The sequence below is a fragment of the Vulpes vulpes genome, chromosome 11 (genome assembly GCF_048418805.1).
Source record: "Vulpes vulpes isolate BD-2025 chromosome 11, VulVul3, whole genome shotgun sequence".
NCBI lineage: Eukaryota > Metazoa > Chordata > Mammalia > Carnivora > Canidae > Vulpes > Vulpes vulpes.
Genome location: NC_132790.1, coordinates 35,580,343 through 35,603,450, shown reverse-complemented (window position 1 = coordinate 35,603,450; position 23,108 = coordinate 35,580,343). Strand labels below are relative to the sequence as shown.

General features: G+C 36.4%; 1 protein-coding gene across 16 annotated transcripts in view; it reads left to right on the top strand.

Annotated features, from left to right (window-relative positions):
- Nucleotides 1-23,108, top strand: part of DLG2 (discs large MAGUK scaffold protein 2) — a 1,531,179-nt gene that overhangs the window by 156,955 nt on the left and 1,351,116 nt on the right. For 6 of the 16 annotated variants that reach the window (XM_072726085.1, XM_072726086.1, XM_072726080.1 and 3 more), the window contains exon 1: nucleotides 22,118-22,651. The exons of 7 other annotated variants lie outside the window; for them this stretch is intronic. In XM_072726085.1, the coding sequence (XP_072582186.1) occupies nucleotides 22,610-22,651 (42 nt within the window). In that variant the 5' untranslated portion in view covers nucleotides 22,118-22,609. Of the gene's footprint in view, nucleotides 1-21,330; nucleotides 22,652-23,108 lie in introns of those variants that run through there. 3 more of the 16 variants (XM_072726070.1, XM_072726066.1, XM_072726065.1) reach the window with 1 other exon arrangement.

Here is a 23,108-nt window from a genome sequence, read left to right as displayed (position 1 = left end):
TTGCTCACAGGCTTCTCTTTTCTGGAAATATGCACTGCCTCCCATTCTCTGTGAAGCTTTTTCCTGCTGTGCTTTTTCAGAACATCAGAATTAAATTTTAGATGTCCCAATGTGTATTTCTACCAAAGTCAAATATATGTCTTTTACCAGGTGGCAAAACAAAGATAAACTTAATGGATATAATGTGCTCATTTGTAAGCTATCCTATCAATACTTCTTCAGTTTTTGGCACTTGGTATCTCTGTGAGCTGGAAGAGCGCTGGCAGATGACCACACAAATATAGAAGTAGCAAATACTCACAAAGTCTAGAAATAATCAAGCTCAATTTGCAACTTCCTTTGTAGAAAGAGTGGGGGATATTTGTATCTGTGATTTTTTTTTGACCACATATATCATAGTATTCTTTTCTGTTGGCAATTTTGTTGAATTTGGTTTTTGAAATTGAATGTCAGTAGTATTAGTTCTTTGGAGTGCTCTTCTCCCTAAACAACTTTGAGGAGTGTGACCCTATTGTATGAAGTCTCAAATCTTCTGCTTGTCAAGTTAATTTATTCTTGAGAGGCCATATAGTGTTATGAATGAAAGTACAGACTTTGGGGCCCAACTGCCAGTATTCCATTTCTGCAGCTTAGCAACCATATAACTGTGGGCCAATTATTTAACTTACCTGGGCCAAAGTTTTCTCATCTGTGAAGTAACAATAATGAGACTGAGAGTTATCATGAGGATCAAATATATTAATACTTGTAAAGTATTTATAACAGTAACTGACACAGAGTAAGCACTAAGAGGTATTATTATTGAGCGCCTGTGATGTGCCAGACATTGGGCAATTGCATTACTCAATGCAAAATGAGTAATTTCCTTCCCCCAAGGAGCTTATAGTCTAGTATGAAGGTCTGTAAACTATGGCCCATATGCTGAGTTCTGCCTGTCACTTGTTTTGTAAATAAAATTGTATTGAAATACAGCCATGCTCATTTATTTACATATTATCTCTGACTGTTTTTGTGCCTCAATGGCATAAATGAATAGTTGCATCAGAGATTATGTGGCCTGAGACCAAATATTTACTAACTAGACTTATACAGAAAAAGTTTGCCAATCCTTTTTCAGTGGAAAAGGCAAATGTATCAACTAATAGATTATTATGAGATGTAGCAGATAGGCCTAGCACACTGCCTAGCATATATTTACCAATTGCCTGCCCTGTGCTTGATAAGGTTCCAAGTGCTGGAGATATAATAGCAAACAAAACAGCCCAAAAAACCCCTCAATCCACATGGAGCTAGGAGCCTAGTGGGCAAACAGATAATAAACAAGGTAAATGAGTAAAAGATCATAAAGTCAAGTGGGAGCCCCAGTGGTCACAGAAGGGCCACACCAATAATGTCTGATGGGATTACAGCCATCTGTAATCAGGTCCCACTCAAATTTGTTCAATCTTAATTTCTGCCTATAACCTCTGCTCAATAAAGCCTATACCTTCACCAACCTTAGCTAATTGTGTGCTATTAGCATAAGATCTTGCACACAATGAATGCCAAATAAGGATTTCTTGAATGAATAAAGGAATCATTATTCTTTGCCCTATTTACCCTGGTTGGAAACTTCTGTCTACTCTTTTTGATTCCACCCATTCATCCATATTAAAGTTAGAGTTTTTTTTCTCCTCTAAGATACCTCCCCTATTATTTCTTGATCTCTCCATTCTTCAATGTCATATTGCCATTTCATTATGGGAGACATTCTGTTGTGACCAAGTTGGTAAAAGTACCTAGATAATAGAAAAAGGAGAAGCCAATGCAGAGGTCCTAGGTGAGACTTGAGGTTGTTCTTATAGGGAGGGAAGGATTGGAATAACCAGAGAATTACAAATAAGAGCTTTGCAGGGTCCTAGAGATTCACAATGACCAAGACTGACATAGATACTAACTTTCATTGCAAGAAGAACAATAAACTCAAGTAGAAAGGGAAATGTGGTAATACTTCATACAGAATACATATACAGAAAGGGAAGCTGGAAGAATGTGTTCGTGGAAGAGGGAACAATAAATGCTAAGGCCCATAGATAAGAGTTGAGGAACTTGAAACACTTGGGTTGGCCAGAGTATAACATTGAAGAAAGGCAATGGTGAGAAATAAGGCTATATTAGAAAACAAGGGAGGGCCTTGTTAGCTGTGGAATTAGGAAACTTGTAGGGCCTTAAAAAGAGACATGTGATTCATTCTGCATTTTAGAGAGATCATATTGCCTGCCAGGGGGAAGGTAAATTAGAATGGAGCATGATTAAAGGAAGAATGACTACCATAAGCCAAGTGCTAAATTTTTATCATTTCACTTAATAATCACAAATACCCTGAAAATTAGGGACCAGGACTTCCATTTTATTGATGAGGAGAATAAGATTCAGATAGGTCGAGTAAATTGTCCATGGCCATAAAGTTAAAATGTGGATGAGGTGGGCTTCAATTTAGCTTTCTTAAGGTAAATAGCCTATATTCATTCTTGGCTAACTCCCCAAGTCTCTCACAGCATGGCACAATGGGGAAAAAATGAGATAAAGGAGGAGGGAAGAGTATATATGTATAGAAAACTGGAATGTCTTCAAACAGAAGATACAGCTAGAAAAATAATGGTGAGGAGGAAATAATCGAAGACCTAGAAGCATTTGGATCTTATTTAACAGATAATGAGGAACTATAGAGAGCCCTCCCCACCTCTAAAAAATGGTATGAGCAGATTTGTTTCCTGAAAGAGAAAGAGTCAATGTAAAAATGTAGGAAGTGGTGTAAGACCAAAGCCAGGAAGATCAGTATGATATTATTATAATGGTTCAAGTAAGAAATGATAAAGATTTAAGCTAAGATAGTAGCAGAAAAGATGAAAAGGTAGGAAAGGTTTCATGAAATCCAATTACAAGGTGGAATGAGTAAAGTGCAGATTAGCCTCCTGGAACTGAAAGCACTTTGGGACAGTGGTAGGAAGTAAGTTAGAGAGGTAAAAAGGCTCAGGTCATGGAGAGGATCTTGGGGACTATGAATTTTAGAATTTAGAATAGGTTCTAAAGACAAGTGGGAAAATTTCCTTGAGGTTTGAATTGGTTTTAGATTGTAGGAACAGATGAAATAACCTTCAATGTGCCCTTTCAGCCATGTGGTTCTGGGATTATTAATACATGAACATGAAACCTTGTGTTTGATAAGGACTTTACAATTATCTTGTCTATTTTTCATCTTCATTTCCTGTCCCATTATTTATTTTACATCTGAACAATTGAAGATAAAGGCCTAGTCACAAGTATCTGACTTTGTGTCTAGTCCTCTTTACATTACACTGCAGCACTTAACTCTTGGTGAAAACTGGAATTAAATGAAGTTCTGAATTTAATCTTGGGGACCAAGAAAAAGTTCATGCTAATGGGCCCATTAGAGATGGTGATGTATTTTACTTCTTAGATTTTTCTGGATACTTAGTGGCTGATGAAAGGTACATCAGGGAAGAAGTAAGCATAATTGGACTGCTACCCTGAGAGAAGAGTAAAATCATTTAATTGTTAAACTGTTTATTCCAAAAGGACACATTATAAGCTTTTTAAGGTTACCACCTATGGGTAACGAAAGCTCAAGAGAAAATTTATAATTATGCAGTTTCCTAAATTCATGACTTCAGTGTCTGGTTTCCAATAAGTGAAGCTCATTCATTCAAACATGTTCTAGAGACAGGCAGTAATACTTTACTCATAAGGCTTTAAAGGTAGAAAGAATAAAAGTGGATTTCTATATGTATTAATTTAGTGCCTATATACATTTGAGAATGATCTGTGCATATTTATGCATTCTCTAAAGAGAGTTACATGTATTTTTGCATGTCCTTTATTCAGTTTTGGATGTGCAAACTAAAATAATCACAAACCATTATAAATATATAATATATACCAAGGGTTTTCTTTAAGAAGCCATACTTACCTATGTGAGGACCTATGCATAGCTAGAAATTGAATACTGGTCACTATTACAACAGGGAAGAATAAGGAGCAAATCAAAGCATTTTAATTCTGCTTATGCTTCTGATCTTAATAATAGGACTACCTTGCTCACAAACATATACCAAGGGTTTACTATTTCATTTACTCCTTGTAAAAATGCTATGAAGTATTATTATCCTGAACTTAAACACGCACTCTAAATTATGAAGCTCAAACTCTAAATGCTATGTATAATGAGTTTGAGATCATGCAAACTTTATTTCTTGTATTTAAAGTTGAGATAATTCTTACCCGATAAGGTTGTTGTAAGGATTAGAGATAATGCTTAAAAACCTCTCAGCATGGTTTCTAGCATATCATGAGACCTTCTAAATGGTAATGGAGACTTGCAGTGTAAATAGAAGCATAGTTTTAAAAGTGTCAGTTATTTCCTGATAGCGTATGCAAGGTTTAACACAGATGTGCTTCTGGCAAAGCTAAGCTGACCAGCAAACCATATTCATGACCTAGCTGTCCTTCAGGCCTCCCCTGCTCAGATGGAAATGGAGAGTTCATCATCTGGTGGAGTCTATCTTAAATATTATCTGGAACAAGGCAGGATAAAAATAGATTTAAAGCAAATAATTAAACACATAGGGAAGTAATGCCCCATAGTCAATAAACCCCCTTGTTTTCTTTGAGCTTATTCACCCCCAAATTCTCGTGAGAATTCATGTTGTATAGGTCTGGCTTCTGGGGCATAATTATATGTATATTTCATACACACATGCACACATACATATAGGCATATGGGTTTATAAGAGATGTGTGTGTGTGTACAGGGAGAAAGAGAGAAGCTGATTCTACAAAGGAAGGAAGATGTCTGTTTTGTTCACTCTACATACTCAATGCCTACTAAAGTATCTGGCACAAAAAAGCACTTAGTAGGTGCTCAATGAACATTCGGTAATGAATGTGTACAGACTTATAGGTATTTATAGTGTATATGCCTATGTGCATGAATATATGAAATTAGCCTCCCTCTTTCAGGAAGTCTATTTGTCATTCACGATTTTTGTCACTGTATAAGTTAGGAAGAACAGGAGGTCTGTGTTATATCTATTTTCAAAATATCCTTATTTTACTTTTCTAGTAATGAGACTGAAATAGCCATATTTGCTCTGACTAGGGTTTAGAATCAGGCAACACCCACAGACAGCCAAAAATTTTTTTTTATTAATCTTTTCATAATTAGGAGTTTTTAGAACATTGAAAAAGCAGTATGAAATCTAGCAGAGCTCAAGAATATTCTTAGCACAGTGCAGATGCTCCAAACTTAAAAAATTCATAAATGTGAGTGACAGTTAAGCAGGTTGTAGTCTAATTTGAGAGGAAACCAAATGTAAATAATCAGAATTTATTGTTGGAAGCATTTACTAAAAGGTTTATTCATTATGATCCTCCTAAACGTGACCTATTGAGTAACAATGACAAGAACAATAGCAGTGACTATATCAAATATAATACTACATGCCAGACATCTGCAAGGTATTTTCCATACTCTATTTAATTTAAATTGCACAGCAACTCTATAAAGTAGCTTTATTTTTCTTGCTTTACACAGGAGGACACTGAAGCTCAGAGAAATTATGTAACTTACCAAAGTCATAGTACTTGTAACTAGTGGATTCTAAGTCAATCAGACATTCAGGGAACAAAGACCTATTTCGTACTTCAGTCTTGGTTAATAGTGCTGGGCAGAAAGGAACTGGTATCAACTACCATGGATCTTAAGCCTAAGTGTTTCTGACTTTGAAACCCTGGAACCTACATCATTCTGCCCAAGAAGTGCTACTTTTTAGGGAAAAGCCATGTGTTTCTGTAAATTGGGCAGGTAGATTACGACACTTCATTGTTTCACTTGAAAACAGAACACTTGAGATCAGCAAATTGAAGAATCCTTTTCATTGAATCATTCCAGCCTCAACTTTCTTTTCATTGGTCGTGTCTCCTGTCTGCCGCGTTTTTCTGCATCCCTGACATCCGAGTTCATCTCTGGACATGCACAGTAGGTCGCAGAAAACCCGGCAGGCAGCAAATTGCTTTCAAAGAAAAGAAATTGGAGAGAATGTTATAGTCTGAAATCTCCTCTTAGAGAGACTTACTATATAGCAGAAAGAGAGGAAAATGGAAACAGAACAGAAGTTAGCCTGCGATGGGAAGGTCTAGCAGCGTGGGAGAAGTATTTGCTATGGCAACTCTTGCATCATCCTGCAGGGGTGGCAGGAATGCTTCAAGGGGAAAGGAGGACACTTAAAATCCCATCTCATGTTTACTAAAGCTGGAAATCCCATCAAAGAAAACCAGATATAGTAGGTAAAATACTCCTCTCACCCAACTTGATTTTATGATAATAGACTAAATTAGTTATCTAATGGCACAGTCCACTTTTTATTGTTACCTGCCGTTGCTCTAAGTCAAATTACTTAATACCAGATTGCCTGTTAATCCCTTTGTCTGACGAGTGATTTGCCTAAATTCAGAGTACCCGTGTAATTTATCTTTCTAATACAGACATTTTTGAGAATAAAAACGGGGTATCATTAATTACATTGGGACAAAGGGGACAAAACCCAGTACTAAACCTGGTAAATTGGGACAAATGGTCATCCTACATAAAAGTAACTGCCACTTTCTGCAAATACCTGTGAAGTATAAGGGTGGGAAAACTTCATAGCGGAAGAAAGAAACTGCCACTTTCTGCAAATACCTGTGGAGTATAAGAGTGGGAACACTTCATAGCGGAAGAAAGACAAGGCTTCAGATCTGTTCCGACTAGTGCCTGGTGGCATGGGGAAGCTAGAGTTACAGGGCATCCTGTGTGATTTGGAAGAATATCTGACTTTATGTGATCCTAAGCTGGAGGCAGGAGCAAAAATTCAGGAAGGTATCAGTCATTGAGCAAGTCCTGGATATTTGGGACCAGTTGATGCCATGGTTGTGATCAGAGGTCTCTTGTTATAAGTGGTCTATTCATTGTCCATTTGTATATTCAGTCTCTCACATTGAATTACTCACTTATGATGATTATCTTTGAGGAGCTTTAAGGACACTGGATTTAAGTCGCCAGAGATAATTTCTAATGTAATAAGTATTTATTAAATTTGTACCATTTGTAGATAATTTCATTGTTTTATATCATGTGTCTTTCTAATTTATCTCCCTTTGAACACTTAAAGGAAGTTTTAGCCTGTTTGTCTATAAACTTTCCATCCAACAATCATTTTGAATTTTAGTTTTATTTTTCAGGTACTTGAATAAATGCAAAAGCTCATACACAAAGGGCTTCTATTCTGGATAAATTGTTCATTAGGCAAATTTTCTTATATAAGATGAAGCATTACCCCCTAATAATCATGTTACTCACCCCTTGACACCCCTAGCTGAAATTAGGAAAAATGGTTGGCAGGTTTGAGTATAAGTAGCAGCTGCAGACATGGCCAGCTTTGAACTCTTTCATATGCATTTTGCCAGATGAAGAAGATTTAACAATTTGTAAACTTTAATTCTGATCATACTCTAGTTTTAAAGTCTAATTATTTAGTAGTTCCAGTAAATCTGGAAAGAAATGCTAGCCATAGAGATTTGAATTTGTGAATTAGCCGAATTTGTGTCGTGGTGTGAAATATATGAGTTTCAAAACCTAAACAGTTTAATTTATTAGTGGCAGTCAGTGATCTATAATCAAGGTAAAACTCTCAGCAAAAGCAAGTCATGTTTAGAACTGATATGTAATGAAATGGAAAATTTATGGCTTTCCAAAGTATTTTCCCTACTATAGTCCCTTCATGTTTTATGTCCATAAAATGTGTTATATGATCTTGATCAAGAATCAGGTATCTATGAAACCTATACTAGATACAGTGGACACAAAAGGAGAATGAGGCAATATTTCTATTCATAAAATGGTCATGGGTTCTTGAATAATTTTGGTCTATAATTTTGTACAAGCTACTTAATTTCTCTGAGCCTCAGTAACTGCTGATGTAAATCATGATTATAACATACACTTTATACAACTGTTAGGAGAAGCACACAGTATCAGGTATTGCCTTCTCTTGGAACAGAGCACAGAAGTAGGACTTGGGATACCTGAGTTATGGTAAAGTTATAGGACATTGTACAAGCAATTTCTTTTTTCTGGGCCCAGATTTTTCTCATCTATAGAATGAAGGGATTTCTACCAGGCTTTCTAGCAACAACCTCAATGTGACTGAAACATGGAGTATGAAGTAGTTAATTACGTTGGACTGTATTTAAATCTAACTGGGAAGCTAGCAACACCTGTAAATGACAGAGAGTAATATGATTTACATAACATGTTTAGAAAATATCAGTTTCAGAGTTCTAGTTCAAAAGCAGATTACAAGGGGTCAAGACTATATGGAGGGAAACATTTAAGAGACTTCTGAAGTAACCTATATGAAGACTATAGATAGTTACTGTGGAGATGGCGAAAACAATACAGACACATATTTTTTTAAAGATTTATTTATTTATTTGAGAGAGGGAGAGAGGAAGCACAAGTAGGGGGAAGGGCAGAGGGAGAGGGAAAGAATCTCAAGTAGGCTCCACACTCAGAATGGAGCCTGACACAGGGGTTGATCGCATAACTCTGAGATCACGACCCAAACTGAAATCAAGAGTCACATGCTTAACTGACTGAGCCACCCAGGCGCTTCCAGACTCTAGAAATATTTAGGAGAATTATAGAACTTGATAATTGACTGGCTGTTGGGATTGTCAAAGATGACTGCTAAATTTCTGACATGAAACTGGATTGTAGGAAATATTATTCAACAAAGTAGGGAAAAAATGCAGGAGGATGAAGTTTCAAACAGACATTCAAAGTTTATTTGTGACTATACTGAATGTGAAGTGCTAGTAACATACTCAACTACTCAACAAGCCATTTGATAAATGGACCTGGTGCCGAGAGAAGGGATGTGCATTAAAGAAAGATTAGAAGGTAATTGTCATGGAATGGTAATAAATGTTATGGGAATGAACAAAGATAACCTAGAAAAAGATGTGGAATGATAAGAGATAATGATATACTGGTTATGATGACCATTTTCATGGAGTTATGAAGCATATGCCATATATTGAGTTAGAGCTAGTGTGGAAAATAAGAAAATGGACAGAAGGTGAAGCAGTGGCTTTCCTAAACAGGTGAAGGCAGAACATAGGGCAGTAGTTTGATGTAGAATTATGATTAGAAGAAGTTTTCCTTTATACATTTTAAGATGAAAGAGGCTTGAACATATTTAAATTAGCATAAGGAAGTAGAGAGAAAGGTATAGAACTGAGCAGAGAGGAATATTTGCAGAGTGGAAAGGGTAAGAAGATTAGGATCAGAATGCACATGGAAACAGTGACCTTAGGTAAATAAGGTGACACTCTCTTTGTAGAAGAAGGAAAAAAGGAGGGTGAGGGCAGCCATTAGTTTTTATTTTCAATTTATTTATTTATTTTTTAAACTTTTTAAAAAATTTTTATTTATTTATGATAGTCACACACACAGAGAGAGAGAGAGAGAGAGAGGGAGGCAGAGACACAGGCAGAGGGAGAAGCAGGCTCCATGCACCGGGAGCCTGACGTGGGATTCGATCCCGGGTCTTCAGGATCGCGCCCTGGGCCAAAGGCAGGCACCAAACCGCTGTGCCACCCAGGGATCCCTATTTTCAATTTATTTTGATGCAAAAGTTGATTTCCTCAGTAATGTCTTTTATTTTCTCAGCAGAGTCAAAGACAAAATCATCTGCTAAGAGGAACAGGGATGGAGGAAGAGCTGAGGTTTGGAAGTAGTGAAGGTTTGAAAACACTTCTGCAAAGAATAGGGAGGAGGCTGTTCATAGAGCAGAAGTGTCTGTGAGGGTGATATCAGCAAGATGGCAAGTAGGAGATACCAGCCTTTGACCATACACAAAAATAGATAGCTATGCATGAATTAAAATAGCCCTGGGAGGGCTCACAAGTCCAATTAGGGACATGAAGCAATACAGTAGAATAATGGAGAATAGCTGAACAAAAAGAAAGAGCTACTGTTGCACCAGCCAAGGACCAGGTCTGCCATTCCTTCCAAATCTGCACATGCCCCAGAAGCCAGACTTGGGCTACTCCATGCACACGCATGCTTCAGACCCTATCTCCATGACCACTCAACATGCCTGCACCTCAGACACTAGACACTGCCACCTCAGGCTTGCCTGCACCCCAGACCCGAGAGCTGCCACTGCTCCATGTGTGCCTATACTCCAGACCCTACATCCACAATTGATCCATAAGTGCCTGGACTATAGAAACTGAAATCAGTGCTTTAGCAGTTGTTATCTGCACATCAGACCCTAGAGATATAATTGCTGCACACATGCTCACTCTCCAGAACCTGACTCCACAGCCACTCCATAAGTATTCACACATCTGGTACCAATGCCATTGCCAGACCTGGAGACAAGAGGTATCCCCTTGGTTATGACATCTCCTAAGTAAAAAAAAAAAAAAAAAAAGAAATCAGGATAACACTAACAGCCATCACCATTGAAAATCCCAATAGCATTCACCACCACTTCAGACACCTACAGCCTTGGCTACTGAGAAGCCCTGGAATCTTCAATGATATGGTCCTCAGCTGATAGAGACTGATGAACTGATGAACTCTGATGAACACTGATGAACTCTCTGCAGAGACAGAATTGCCACACCCCATTCAGCTGCTACCCTCACACTAACCTGTAGGTGAAGTTCTTTCTGCCCCAAAGCCAGTCTGCAAAATTGGGAAGAGGTAACTTTTTCATTAAATGCTCAGATATCAATGCAAGGCTATAAAAAATATAAGAAAGAAAGATGACACCATCAAAGAAACAAGATAATTTTATAATCACTGACTCCAAAAAATGGACATCTTTTAATTACTTGAAAAATAATTCAAGATAATTGTTTTAAGGCAACTCAATGAGCTACAAGAAAGCATAGATAAACAACTCAGCAAAGTAGGAAACCAATATATGAATAAAATGAGCTCAACAAAGATAAATCATTTACAAAGGAGATAGTATTTTCTGGAGCTGAAGAATATGATGAATGAAATACAAATTGCAATAGAGAATATCAGCAACATGCATGATAAAGCAGAAGAAAGAATCTGTAAATCTGAAGATACCATTTGAACTTACATAGAGGAACTGAAAGAAAAAAAGAATAGGGCACTTGGGTGGCTCAGTTGGTTAAGTGTCTGCCTTCAGCTCAGGTAATGATCCCAGGGTCCTGGGATCAAGTACCACATCAGGCTTCCTGCTAAGCAGGGAGACTGTTTCTCCCTCTGCTTGCCACTCCCTCTGCTTGTGCTCTCTGTCAAATATATAAATAAAATCTTTAAAAAAAATCTAAAAAAGTATGAAGAAAACCTATAGTATTTATAGGATACTATAAAGAGGGCCCATATACACATTATAGGAATAGCAGAAGAGAGAGAAACAAAAAGCAGAGAGCTTATTTCAAGATATAATAGCTGAAAACTTCACAAATCTGGGGCATGGTTTGGACATACAGGTATCTGAAGCTCTAATGTCTCCAAAGAAGTATTCACCAAAACACATAATCAGAGACCAAGAGAGAAGTTTGAAAGCAACAAGAGAAGAGATTGGCTAATACAAGGGAATTTCCATAAAGCTATCAGGAGATTTCATTGCATAAACTTTGAAGGCTAGGGAAGAGTGGGATAATGAAATTAATGGGGTGAAAGAAAACATATTGCCAACTAAGAAAACTTTACCCAGCAAAGCTGTCCTTCAGAAGTGAAGGAAACAGACTTTCCCAGACAAAACCTATGAATTAATCACCACTAGATTTGCCTTTCAGGAAATACTAAAGATACTTCATTAAATTGAAATGAAAAGACACTAATTAGGGGCACCTGGGTGGCTCAGTCAGTTAAGTGACTGCCTTCAACTCAGGTTATATTCCCATGGTCCTTGCTCAGCAGGGAGCCTGCTCATTCCTGCCTTCTGCCTGCCACTCCCCCTCCTTGTACTCTCTCAGTCAAATAAATAAATACAATCTTTTTAAAAAACCCACTAATTAGCACCATGAAAAGATTTAAACATTTTTAAAAAGGTAATATATAGTCAAGTTCAGAAGGTTCTATACTATAATGGGTATGTGCAAATCATTTTTAACTCTAGCATAAAAGTTAAGAGACAAAGTGTTAAAAAATCTATACCTACAATAATTTGTTAATGGATGCACAATATAAAAAATGTAAATTGCAATGTCAAAAATTGTAGCATGTGTGTGTGTGTGTGGGGGGGGTGAAGCAAGCAGGCAGTTTTTTTTATGCAATCAAAGTTAAATCATAATCACCTTAAAATAGCCTGTTCTAACTATAGGATGTTTTATTAAGCCTCATGGTAACCTAAAGACAAAATCCTATGTTAGACATATAAAAGATAAAGAAAAGAATCAAAGCATACCAGTTCAGGAAAATCATCAAATCACAAAGGAAAACAGTAAGGGAAAGGACTCTGAGTCAGTCAGAAAACAAGTAACAAAATGGCAACAATAAGTCCTTACCTATCAACAATTACTTTAAAAGTAAATGGATTAAATTATAAAATCAAAAGACTTAGAGTGGCTTAATGAACTAGAAGAAAAGAAAGAAAAGACTCACTATATGCTATCTACAAGAGACTCTCATCAGTTTTATACACATAGGCTCAAGTGAAGGGATGGATAAAGGTATCCCATGCCAATGGAAACCCAAAGAAAGCAGGGATAGCTATGTTTATATCAGAAGTCAAAAACTGTAATAAGAGACAAAGAGCATTATTATATAATAATAAAGAGATTAATTTATCAAGAGGATATAACAATTGTAAGTATGTGTGCACTTAACATTGGGGCACATAAATATACAAAGTAAATATTAACAGATCTGGAAAGGAAAATAAATAGCAATGCAATAATAGTAGCGGGCTTCATTATCCCTCTTTTAACAATGATTTGATCATCTAGACATCAAATCAATAAGGAAACATTGGTCTTTTTTTTTTTAAAGTCAGAATCATCTGGAATCTGACAACATTTTTTTAAAGATTTTATTTATTTATTCATGGGACACACAGAGAGAGAGAGAGAGAGAGAGAGAGAGAGACAGAGGCAGAGACATAGGCAGAGGGAGATGCAGGCTCCATGCAGGCAGCCCCGATGTGAGACTTGATCCCGGGTCTTAGGATCACGCCCTGGGTCGAAGGCAGGCGCTGAGCCACCCAGGGATCCCCCAGTCTTGAACTATACTTTAGACACAAGGTATCTAGATAGATACAGAATATTTTACCCAATAGCAGCAGAATGTACATTCTTCTCTAGCACACATAGAATATTCTCCAGGACAGATCATATATTAGGTCACAATACAAGTCTTAACAAACTTAAGAAGACTGATATATCAAAAATCTTTTCTATCCATCATGGTATGAAACTAGAAATCAATAACAGGAAGGAAACTAGAAAATTCATGAATATGTGAAAATTAAACAGCACACTCTAAAACAACCAAAAGGTCTAAGAATAAATCAAAATACAAAATATATATATAGTGAAATAAATCAAGGTAGAAAAATGGAAACAACATATCAAAATTATAGACTAAAACAGATGAAATTAGGAGGGATGTTTACAGCAATAAATGCCTACAGTTAAGAAAAAGAAGGATCTCAAAATAAATAATCTAACTTTGCACCTTAAGGAGCTAGAAAAAGAACAAACTAAGCCCAAAGTTACAAGAAGGAAGGAAATAACAAAGATGAGATCAGAAATAAAAAGGAATTCAAGAAACCAGAGAAAAGATCAACAAAACTAAGAGCTAGTTTTTTTAAAAGATAAACAAAATAGACAAATCTTAGATAGTGTAACTAAGAAAATAAGAGAGAAGACTCAAAGTCAGAAATGAAACATGAGACTTTGCAACTGATACCACAGAAATACAAAACATCGTAAGAGATGATTCTGAACAAAAAAGTTGGATAACCTAGAAAAAATGGATAAATTTCTAGAAACATACAACCTACTAAGACTAAATCATGCAGAAATAGAAAATCTGAACAGACCAATAACAAGTTAAGGAAATTGTATCAGTAATCAGAAATATCCCAATAAAGAAAAGTCTGGAAACAGATGATATCACTGGTGAATTCTACCAAATGTTTAGAGAGGAATTATACCAATCCTTCTCAACTCTTCCAAAAATTGAAGAGGAAGTAACACTTCCAAACTCATTTTATGTTAGTATTACCCTGAGATCTAAATCAGGCAAGGACACTACAGGAAAAGAAAAGTATATGCCAATATCCCTGATGAACAAAGATACAAAAAATCTCACAAGATGCTGGCAAACAGATTCAACAGCAGCACCTCAAAAGGTCATATACCATTATCCAGTGGAACTTATCCCTGGGATGTAAGGATAGTTTAGCATGCACAAATCTAACTCTGGAATACCACACAAATGGAAGGAAAGATAACACAAATAAGTAGAAAGGTAACTGATGTTCATGGATAGGAAAATTTAATATTAGGTAGAGGGATGAGTGAAATAGATGAGAGATTAAGAGTACACTTATTGGGATGAGCAATGAGTAATGTATAGAATTGTTGAATCATTATATCATTCACCTGAAACAAATATAACACTGCATGTGAATTATACATTTTATATATATATATATATTAGATGCAGGAGAAGCATTTGACAAAATTCAACATTCTTTCATGGTAAAAACTCCCAGCTAATTAGGTATGGAAGGAGTGTGACTCAACATAATAAAGGCCAAATACAAAAAGCTCACAGCTGACATCATACTCAATGGTGAAGAACTGAGAGCTTTTTCTCAAGGATCAAGTACAAGACAAGCATGCCCACTCTGACCATTTCTAATCAACATGGTCCTATAAGTTCGAGCATATACCATTAGGCAAGAAAAGAATGAAGGCATCTAATCAGAAAGGAAGAGTTAAAATTGCCTCTCTTTGCAGATGAATTGATTTTATATAGGGAGAATCTTAAAGACTTCACAAAAGCCTGTAAAGTCTAATTAATGAATTCAGTGAAGTTGCCAGATACAAAATCAACATGGAGGAATCAGTAGCATTTCTATACACTAACAAAATATCTGAAAAAGAAATTTAGAAACATCTATTTACAATTGCATCAGAAACCATAAAATACTTAGAAATAAATTTAACCAAGAAGGTGAAAGATCTGTACACTGAAAGTTACAAACATGGGTGAAAGAAATTAAAGAAGACACAAGTAAGTGGAAAGATATTCCATGTTCATGGATTAGAAGAATTTATATTGTTAAAATGTTCATACAACCTCAAGAGTGTACTGATTTGATGCAGTCTGATTTAAAATTCCAATGATATTTTTTACAGAAGTGAAAAAACAATCTGATTATTCATTTGGCACCACAAAAGATCCTGAATAGCCAAAACAATCCTGAGCAAAAAGAACAAAGCTTTTCTTGATTTCAAATTATATTACAAAGCTCTAATAATCAAAACAGTATCTTACTGGCATAAACCAGAAATAGACCAATGGAACATAGCAGAGGGGCCCAGAAATAAACTCTTGTGTATATGACCAACTAATCTTTGACAAGGGTACCAAGAATACAATCGAGATGGGATAGTCTATGCAATAAATAGTGTTGGGCAAACAGAATATCCACATGAAGAAGAATGAAATTGAGTCCTTATCTCACAGCAGACATAAAAATCAACTCAAAATACATTACATACTTAAATATAAGACTTGAAGTTACAAAACTCCTAGAAGAAAATATAGGGGAAAAGTTCTATGTAGTCTCACTAGATTTAAAGGGATGATGACAATATCTTTAAGGCCAATATGAAGATGAAGAATTAAATAGGATCTATTTCTGCTTTGTGAACTAAAGCAAGATATCCCTAAGCATACACAAATAGTACATAATTCAGAGGGTATTTGAAACCATGGGACAAACAGTGCACACTCTTCTTAGCTTATAAAATCTAGTGGTCAGTAAGTAATATAAAATATTACTTTATAATAAATACAGAGATATTGTCAACTTGAATTTAACATTTATGTAAGTTTTAAGGATAACAAATGAAACATTGAAGAATTCCATTTTGTTCCTGTTCTTCACAGGTAATAAATGCATCCCCTTCTACTTTAAGGGATACTTTCATAGAAAATCTTGAGAAAGTCTGAAATGCTTTGTAATTTTTAAATGAGTTATTATTATCTCAGAGAAACTATAAGGAAGATACAAGGAAATTCAATGCTATGATATCAGTTCAGAGGTTAATAAGATAGCCAGACTTCCAGAGAATCCCCTTCAGGGTTGATTAGAAATCCTAGGGAAGTCCGAGGTTTACAAACCCCTAGGGAATCATCTAGTTATTTAGAAGTTTGTCAAGAGAAATGATAACATCTTTTTATATTTCTCCTCTGCTCTGTCACTTCAGCCTTCCTTACACTAAAAACTACCACTTACATTTACTATGTACCAGGTTCTAGGTAAGTAGTTGACACACCTTATTGTAGTCATTACAACATCCCTCTGAAATAGGTTTATTTTACAGAGGAATACTCTGTTTCAGGGAGAGGTTATGTAACTTGCCCAAGGTCACACAGCTGGTAAATGGCAGAAAAGGAATTTAAAGCCAAGTTGTGTTTTTTTGTTTTGGTTTGGTTTCAGTTTGATTTTTTACTCTAAGAGCTTTTAGAGTTTCTAAGAGGAAAAAGATTAAATTCTAAGGTGTCAGTAGATAGCCACTTGCTCAACTGGCCTCTATCTCAGGCTTGAGCCTCCATCCTAGAATGGTCTCACTTGCCTCTGCAGTCTTTTTCTCTTTATTTTCTATATTATTTCTCCTCTAAGACTAATTCTTCTATTTATACTCTGGAGTCCATCTCTTTTTACTTTTGTGGGAGCCTAAACTATTAGTTTCCTTTCTTCCTTTAAAGCAGTGATTTTCAAACCTTAGCTTACATGAAAATCACATGGGGGGCTTGCTTACAGAAATTCTTGAGGCACAAACTAGAGTTTCTGTTTGGTAAGTCTGGGGTATGACCTGAAATTTTGCTTTCTAACAAATTCCCAGTTTATGCTGATGCTGCTAGCTGAGGGAGCACAGTTGGAGAACTACTGCTCGAGGCTCCAGAGTAGGGTTGGCAAACTACAAGCTAAAAAATGTTTTTATTATTTTTTAAATGTTTGAAAAATATCAAAAGCAATAAAAGTATTTCCTGACATGTGAACATTATATGAAATTCAAGTTTTAATGTTTATTAATCAAGTTTTATTGGATCACATTATATGTTATATATGGCTGCTTTCTCACTACAACAACAAAGTTGAGTAGTTGTAGTAGAATTAGTAGTTGTGAAAGTGATTGTATGGCTTGCAAGTATAAAATATTCACTTTCTGGCCCTTTACAGAATCAGCAGCTGACCCTGCTTTAAGTAATTCTCAATCCTAGATACACATTAGAATCACTTGAGGAGCTTTATAAAATTCTGATGCCTTGGTTCCATCTCCAGAGATTCTGATTTAATTGGCCTGGAATACATTCTAGTGGATCCTTAACATTTAAACATACCTTATCTGTCCTAATTAAATAAAACAAAAAGTAAGCAAACCTACCAAACCTACCTTACTCGGCCTTTAAGAAAGAACTAGATAGGGGACGCCTGGGTAGATCAGTGGTTGAGGGGCTCTCTTAGGCCCAGGGCTTGATCCTAGAATCTTGGGATCCAGTCCCATGTCCAGCTCCCTTCATGGAGCCTTCTTCTCCCTCTGCCTGTGCCTCTGCCTCTCTCTGTGTCTCTCATGAAAAAATAAATAAAATCTAGAAAAAAGAGACCTGGATAGTACAACCTCCTTATTTAATAGTTAAGGAGAATTTTGTCCAGATATGTGAATCCTTTGTCCATATTAACAGACATTGTTGCTGTCATTATTACCAAATTATAATGGCAAATTGCTTAATATTAAAAAGTTAATAAAAACTAGGTTATAGTCAAAAAGTATTATATGCTTGTCTTAGCCCATTTGGGCTGCTATAATAAAATACTGTAAATTGAGTGGCTTATAAACAATAGAAATTTATTTCTCACAGTTCTGGAGGCTGGAAGTTCAAGATCAGGGTGCCAGCAGATCTGGTGAGAGTTGGCTTCCTGGATCATAGATGTTTGCTTTTTTTAATTTTTTTTAGGTGTTTGCCTTTTTATTGTGTCCTCAGATGATGGTAGGTGTGAGGGAGTTGTCTGGGACTTCTTTTATAAGGACACTAATCCCATTCATGAGGACCTAACCCAAAGGCCTCACCTCCAAGTACCATTACATTGGGGATTTGTTTTCAACATAGGGATTTGGGGTGAAACCCAAATGTTCAGTCTACAGCAAAATTCATTGTAAAAAGAGAGAGAGAGAGGGAGAGAATGAAAGAGAAATACAAACTATATGTAGATGTCAGGTTCTAAATTTAGTGCTTAAGGAAAAATCTGACTAAAATCAAGTTTACCTGATAGCAGCTTTTCTATTTAAGAAAAAAAGTAGTTGGCTTGTGTTAAAGGCCAATATATTACATGTTAGAATTACATGCATTTGAGGGAGATATCGACATTCAGGACTAGAGAGAGAGATCCATACTACAGGAGGTACTCAGGAACTAGTATCACTTAGGAATTGGTACATTTCCATCTCTTGTATCATGATTGTCTCTGACCTGTGCTTATTTTTGCAATAGCCAAATCTCCTCACAGGTCCCTTCCTGTGTCTTTATTTCTCTCATTTACTGAGAGGATATTGGATAAATTGTTGATTGTGGGTGAGGCACCTGCAGTATATAGAAGATATAAAAGGAAAAATGAAAAGTAATGTTTGATTTCCTTCCCTAAGCCTACTCCCAATTTCAGTGATCAACACTGTCAAAATTTTACATACACACACACACACACAGACACAGCCCCTCTATCACAATTACATATAAATAAACCTACAAATATAGACTCATACTATACAAACTCTTTAGCAACCTTACTTTTATGTTTAACATTATAAATTGAACATCTTTTGATATAAGAATATGTACATGTACTTTATATTTTTCTAATGATTACATAATATTCTGTGGTATAGGTAAACTGTAATCTTACAAATAAGTCTTGCATTAGTAGATATTATATACATCTATACATCTATATCTATATCTGTATCTATCTAGGATTAATTCCTGGGAATTGAAGTGAAATCAATACATCAAGGAGAATGTGCCTTTTAAAATACTTGATAGATTTAATACCTTTCACAAAGTTTTCACCATTAGTACTTGCTTATCAATTTAAAAAGTTTTTCTAGTTTTTATGCTTTTGCCTAAATATGAAGGAGGTGGAACATTTTAAATGTATTTTATGGTCTTTTTGTGAATTACCACTTTATGTTCTTTACTTATTTTTTCACTCAGTTTCACATATTTTCCTCGTGACTTAGGAAGAAAGTATTTTAGAAAGACTTAGAAATATTTAAAATTTAGAAATACTTAGAAAGAATAGTATTTTTAGGAAATATTCCATTGAATATGTTGCATTGTTTTCCCATTTTGTCATTTGTCATTGTATATAATTTAGCCCAGCAGAAGTTTTATATTTTTATATAGTCACAGTTGTTTATTTTTTCTTATATGGCTTTGGATTTCTCCACTCCAATATTTATAGAAAACCAAATCTGTTTTCTTCTAATACGTTTGTGATTTCAATTTTTATGCTTAAATTTTTGATCTGTCTAGACTATTTTGATGATAGGATTCATCTTGAATCTTCTCAATGACACTATGAATTAAGTATTATTTCCATTTTAGACATCTCTGTTTTATAAATGGTAAAAGAGAGGATCTGACATGGAAGTTATTTTCCAAGACTCCTCACTCATGAGTACTGGAGTCTAAATTTATGATGTTGTCTCAAAAATATATAGCCAGTTGTCATTCCCTTCTATAATAACAAACGTTAGTCTCTCAGCAGGTATATTGCCCTGTTGAACTCTTTGCCTAAAAATAGGGAATACTTTTTAGTGGGACACTGTCATTGTAGTTAGTGCTTTTCCTGCATCTATAAAATGAGATAATAAGTCAGCTATCCTAGTACAGTTAAGAAACGTAAGCAGCAAATCTACAGGTATGGCCCAGGTCTGTATTGGGATGCTGTGGGATAAATAAGTGTGGGTGGAAGTTTTAAGCAGATTGTTAAGTGTGAGAGCCTTCCTTTAGAATGTCCATACATTTACACTGTATCTGAAATCCTGTCAGAAGTCATCCCTGACTGCCTACATGTGTTTTTTCACCTATAACCTCACTTTTGTTTAATCTTTCCCTATGAACTGTTCTGAGATTTGTAACATTTCCCAGCACTTTCCTGTCTTTCCTGGGCCATCCAAATACCTCAGGGTCTATTTAAATAATTTTAAGAAAGCTATAAAGTTGCTTCCCCCCCATAATCCCTAATGAAAAAAAGACAACTAATATTACTTATTGACAAGTTGAAAAATGGGTTTTTAAAAATCTTCTGAGCCCCCCATGGAGAAACACATTTGAAAATTCCTTATTTTTCTTGGCATTGAGTTGCTATGTTTGGGTTTGTTTATCCGGAAGTGCTGCAGGAAATGTGACCTGCTATGACCTCAGGAGAGGAAAGTGTTATGAACTGAATGTTTGATTCTGCACTTAAAGCCATTAATAAAAGTTGTGAAACCATGAGAGTTGGGCCTCCATGTTGATGTTTTAATGTCCTGGAAGTCACTGGTTGTGTTGCAAGTGCTTACAATTTGTAATTACCTAGACTCGTATGACAGACGGAACTGGGAATCAAATTAAGTAGCTGCCTTCTCTTACGATGCTAGAAAATCTCCAGCTTAAGACAAGATTGCTTTTTTTTCTTCCTAAAAAAAGGCACAAACAATGACAGCCCAAAATAGCTATTTAGTCAGAACTGACGACACTTTCTGAATGCTTGTCATTAAGAGAAATAGAAAATCCTGATTTTCTTCTTCCTTTAATTTCTCTCCCATAAATACCTTGCTTCCTACTGAAGCTGCCTCACCTCATTGCCCAGGAGAAATGCCCAGTGGCTCTGACAGTGCCTCAGCACCACTGCAGGCACCAGAGGGGAGGTGGCTTATGCAAAACATATTAAAGAAAAATCCTAAAAGTCACTGCAGCTTTTTCTACTGAGTTATGCTTATCTTCCCTGTTGCTGTAAGCTGATGGGGGAACGTCGTGGCAAAGACAGAACCACTCTTTTTCCTCCCACTATTTTTGCTGCAGTGAGAACTGTTCATTTCTGCTTGCATTTCGCCAGATAGCTTCAGAATTCTAGCTGAGAATTAGGGCTTTCTAAGGCTGGAAATAAGAGTTTAGAACCTTAAATTGGACTTTGTCCTTTTGGCTCAGTAAAAATTGAGTTAATTTGCAGCATCCGGTGCCTGACTGGAATGACAACAGACAGTAGGATCTGACGATGTTTTTGAATTAAGTTTTTTTTCCCCTTATGGATTCATGGGGGCAGAAGCTTTTATTTTTCTCTCTTGCTCTTTCCCTTCCAGAGCCAGCTGAACGTGTTACATTCAGCAGCAGTAGCTACTGAATCTATACTTATGTTATCCCCTGGAATCTTCTATCTTCACTTCGATCCCTTCCTCTATTATTGATTGTCATTTACCAATAAAGCTTAGTTTTGGGGGAAAAATAGATGCAGTGTTTTGCTAGCAAGCCTGGCAACTTTAGATACCCCTGGAAGATGTAACAGATATTACAGGACAGGGAAGTAAGAGAAGGTGGTATTTCTCAAGCATGTATCCACAGATCACCCTAGGGGAACCCAAATTACATTTTAGGGACTTTGGGAGACAGTGATCCTTTGGTCTTGGTACTATTCTACACGAAAAAGCAGAATGAGATGTATTTGCAGTGATTTGTACTATTTGCCAAACAGGGTGCTGCATCAGAATAGCCTGGAATCTAGTGCAGAGCCCATATTAAACCTCCAAAGGGAAAGGGGTTTCCTCTTCATTTAGAGTCTGCCCGGTGCAGTCCCATTGTAAAGTATCTAATAGGATAATACCAGGGCTCTCCAGAAATATAAGTAACTCATTGGTTAAATTTCATTCTTCACCTTTCCCCCCCTCCTTCCTGAGTGAGCTCATTCCCCCCTCCCGTTTTTTTTTTTTTTTTTTAAACCCAGTGATTTAAAATGCTAGAAGGAAAAGCAACTGAAGTCTTAACTTTCAGATGCTGAATTCTCAGCTAATTGAAATTACTGGGCACAATGCTATATATAGCCAATGAAGAGATTTTGAGCTCTCACTCAGTGCCTTCAAGACATGTCGTTTTGTAGTCAGAGAAAACAGAGATCAATGCATTTTCAAACTGACAGAGGGAACGGATGCTCCTTAGTAGCACATGCCCAGGATCGTGTGTGTGGGGCTTGCGCTGTGCTGAGAAGCTGAATACCGGTCCATATGCTCCTTATTTACTGCAATGTTCTTTGCATGTTACTGTGCACTCCGGACTAACGTGAAGGTAAGAGGAGGCGAGCCGGCAACTGGGCACAATATACATGTTAAACCAGCTGCAGAAAATGTCTACCTTGTGTAGCTCCAGGACTTTTCGGATTGCTGGCTGAGCAAGCAGATTATTACAGGTGGTTGCAAGGGCTTTGTTTTATTGTTGCCGAGCAGCCTCGCTGGGGGAGCATGTTGGAACGCTGCTGTGAAGTGACCTTCAGGTTTAACTATTTGTAATTCAGGCTCACGCTCACACTTGGGGGGTGGAGTTGGGGGAGGAAAAGATGAAAAATGATTTAGGTAGGCCAGACCAAGAAATCAGAAAAGGTAAAAAACTATGCAGCATGCTTTAGATTAGGATTTAAAGTCTTTCTTTTAAAAAGTGCTGTGAGCTGCCTGTGCTCATGCAGCTTAATTGATTAAGAGCTGGGGATTAAATTAGGTGTCTATAATGGCATTAGAATATGATCTGT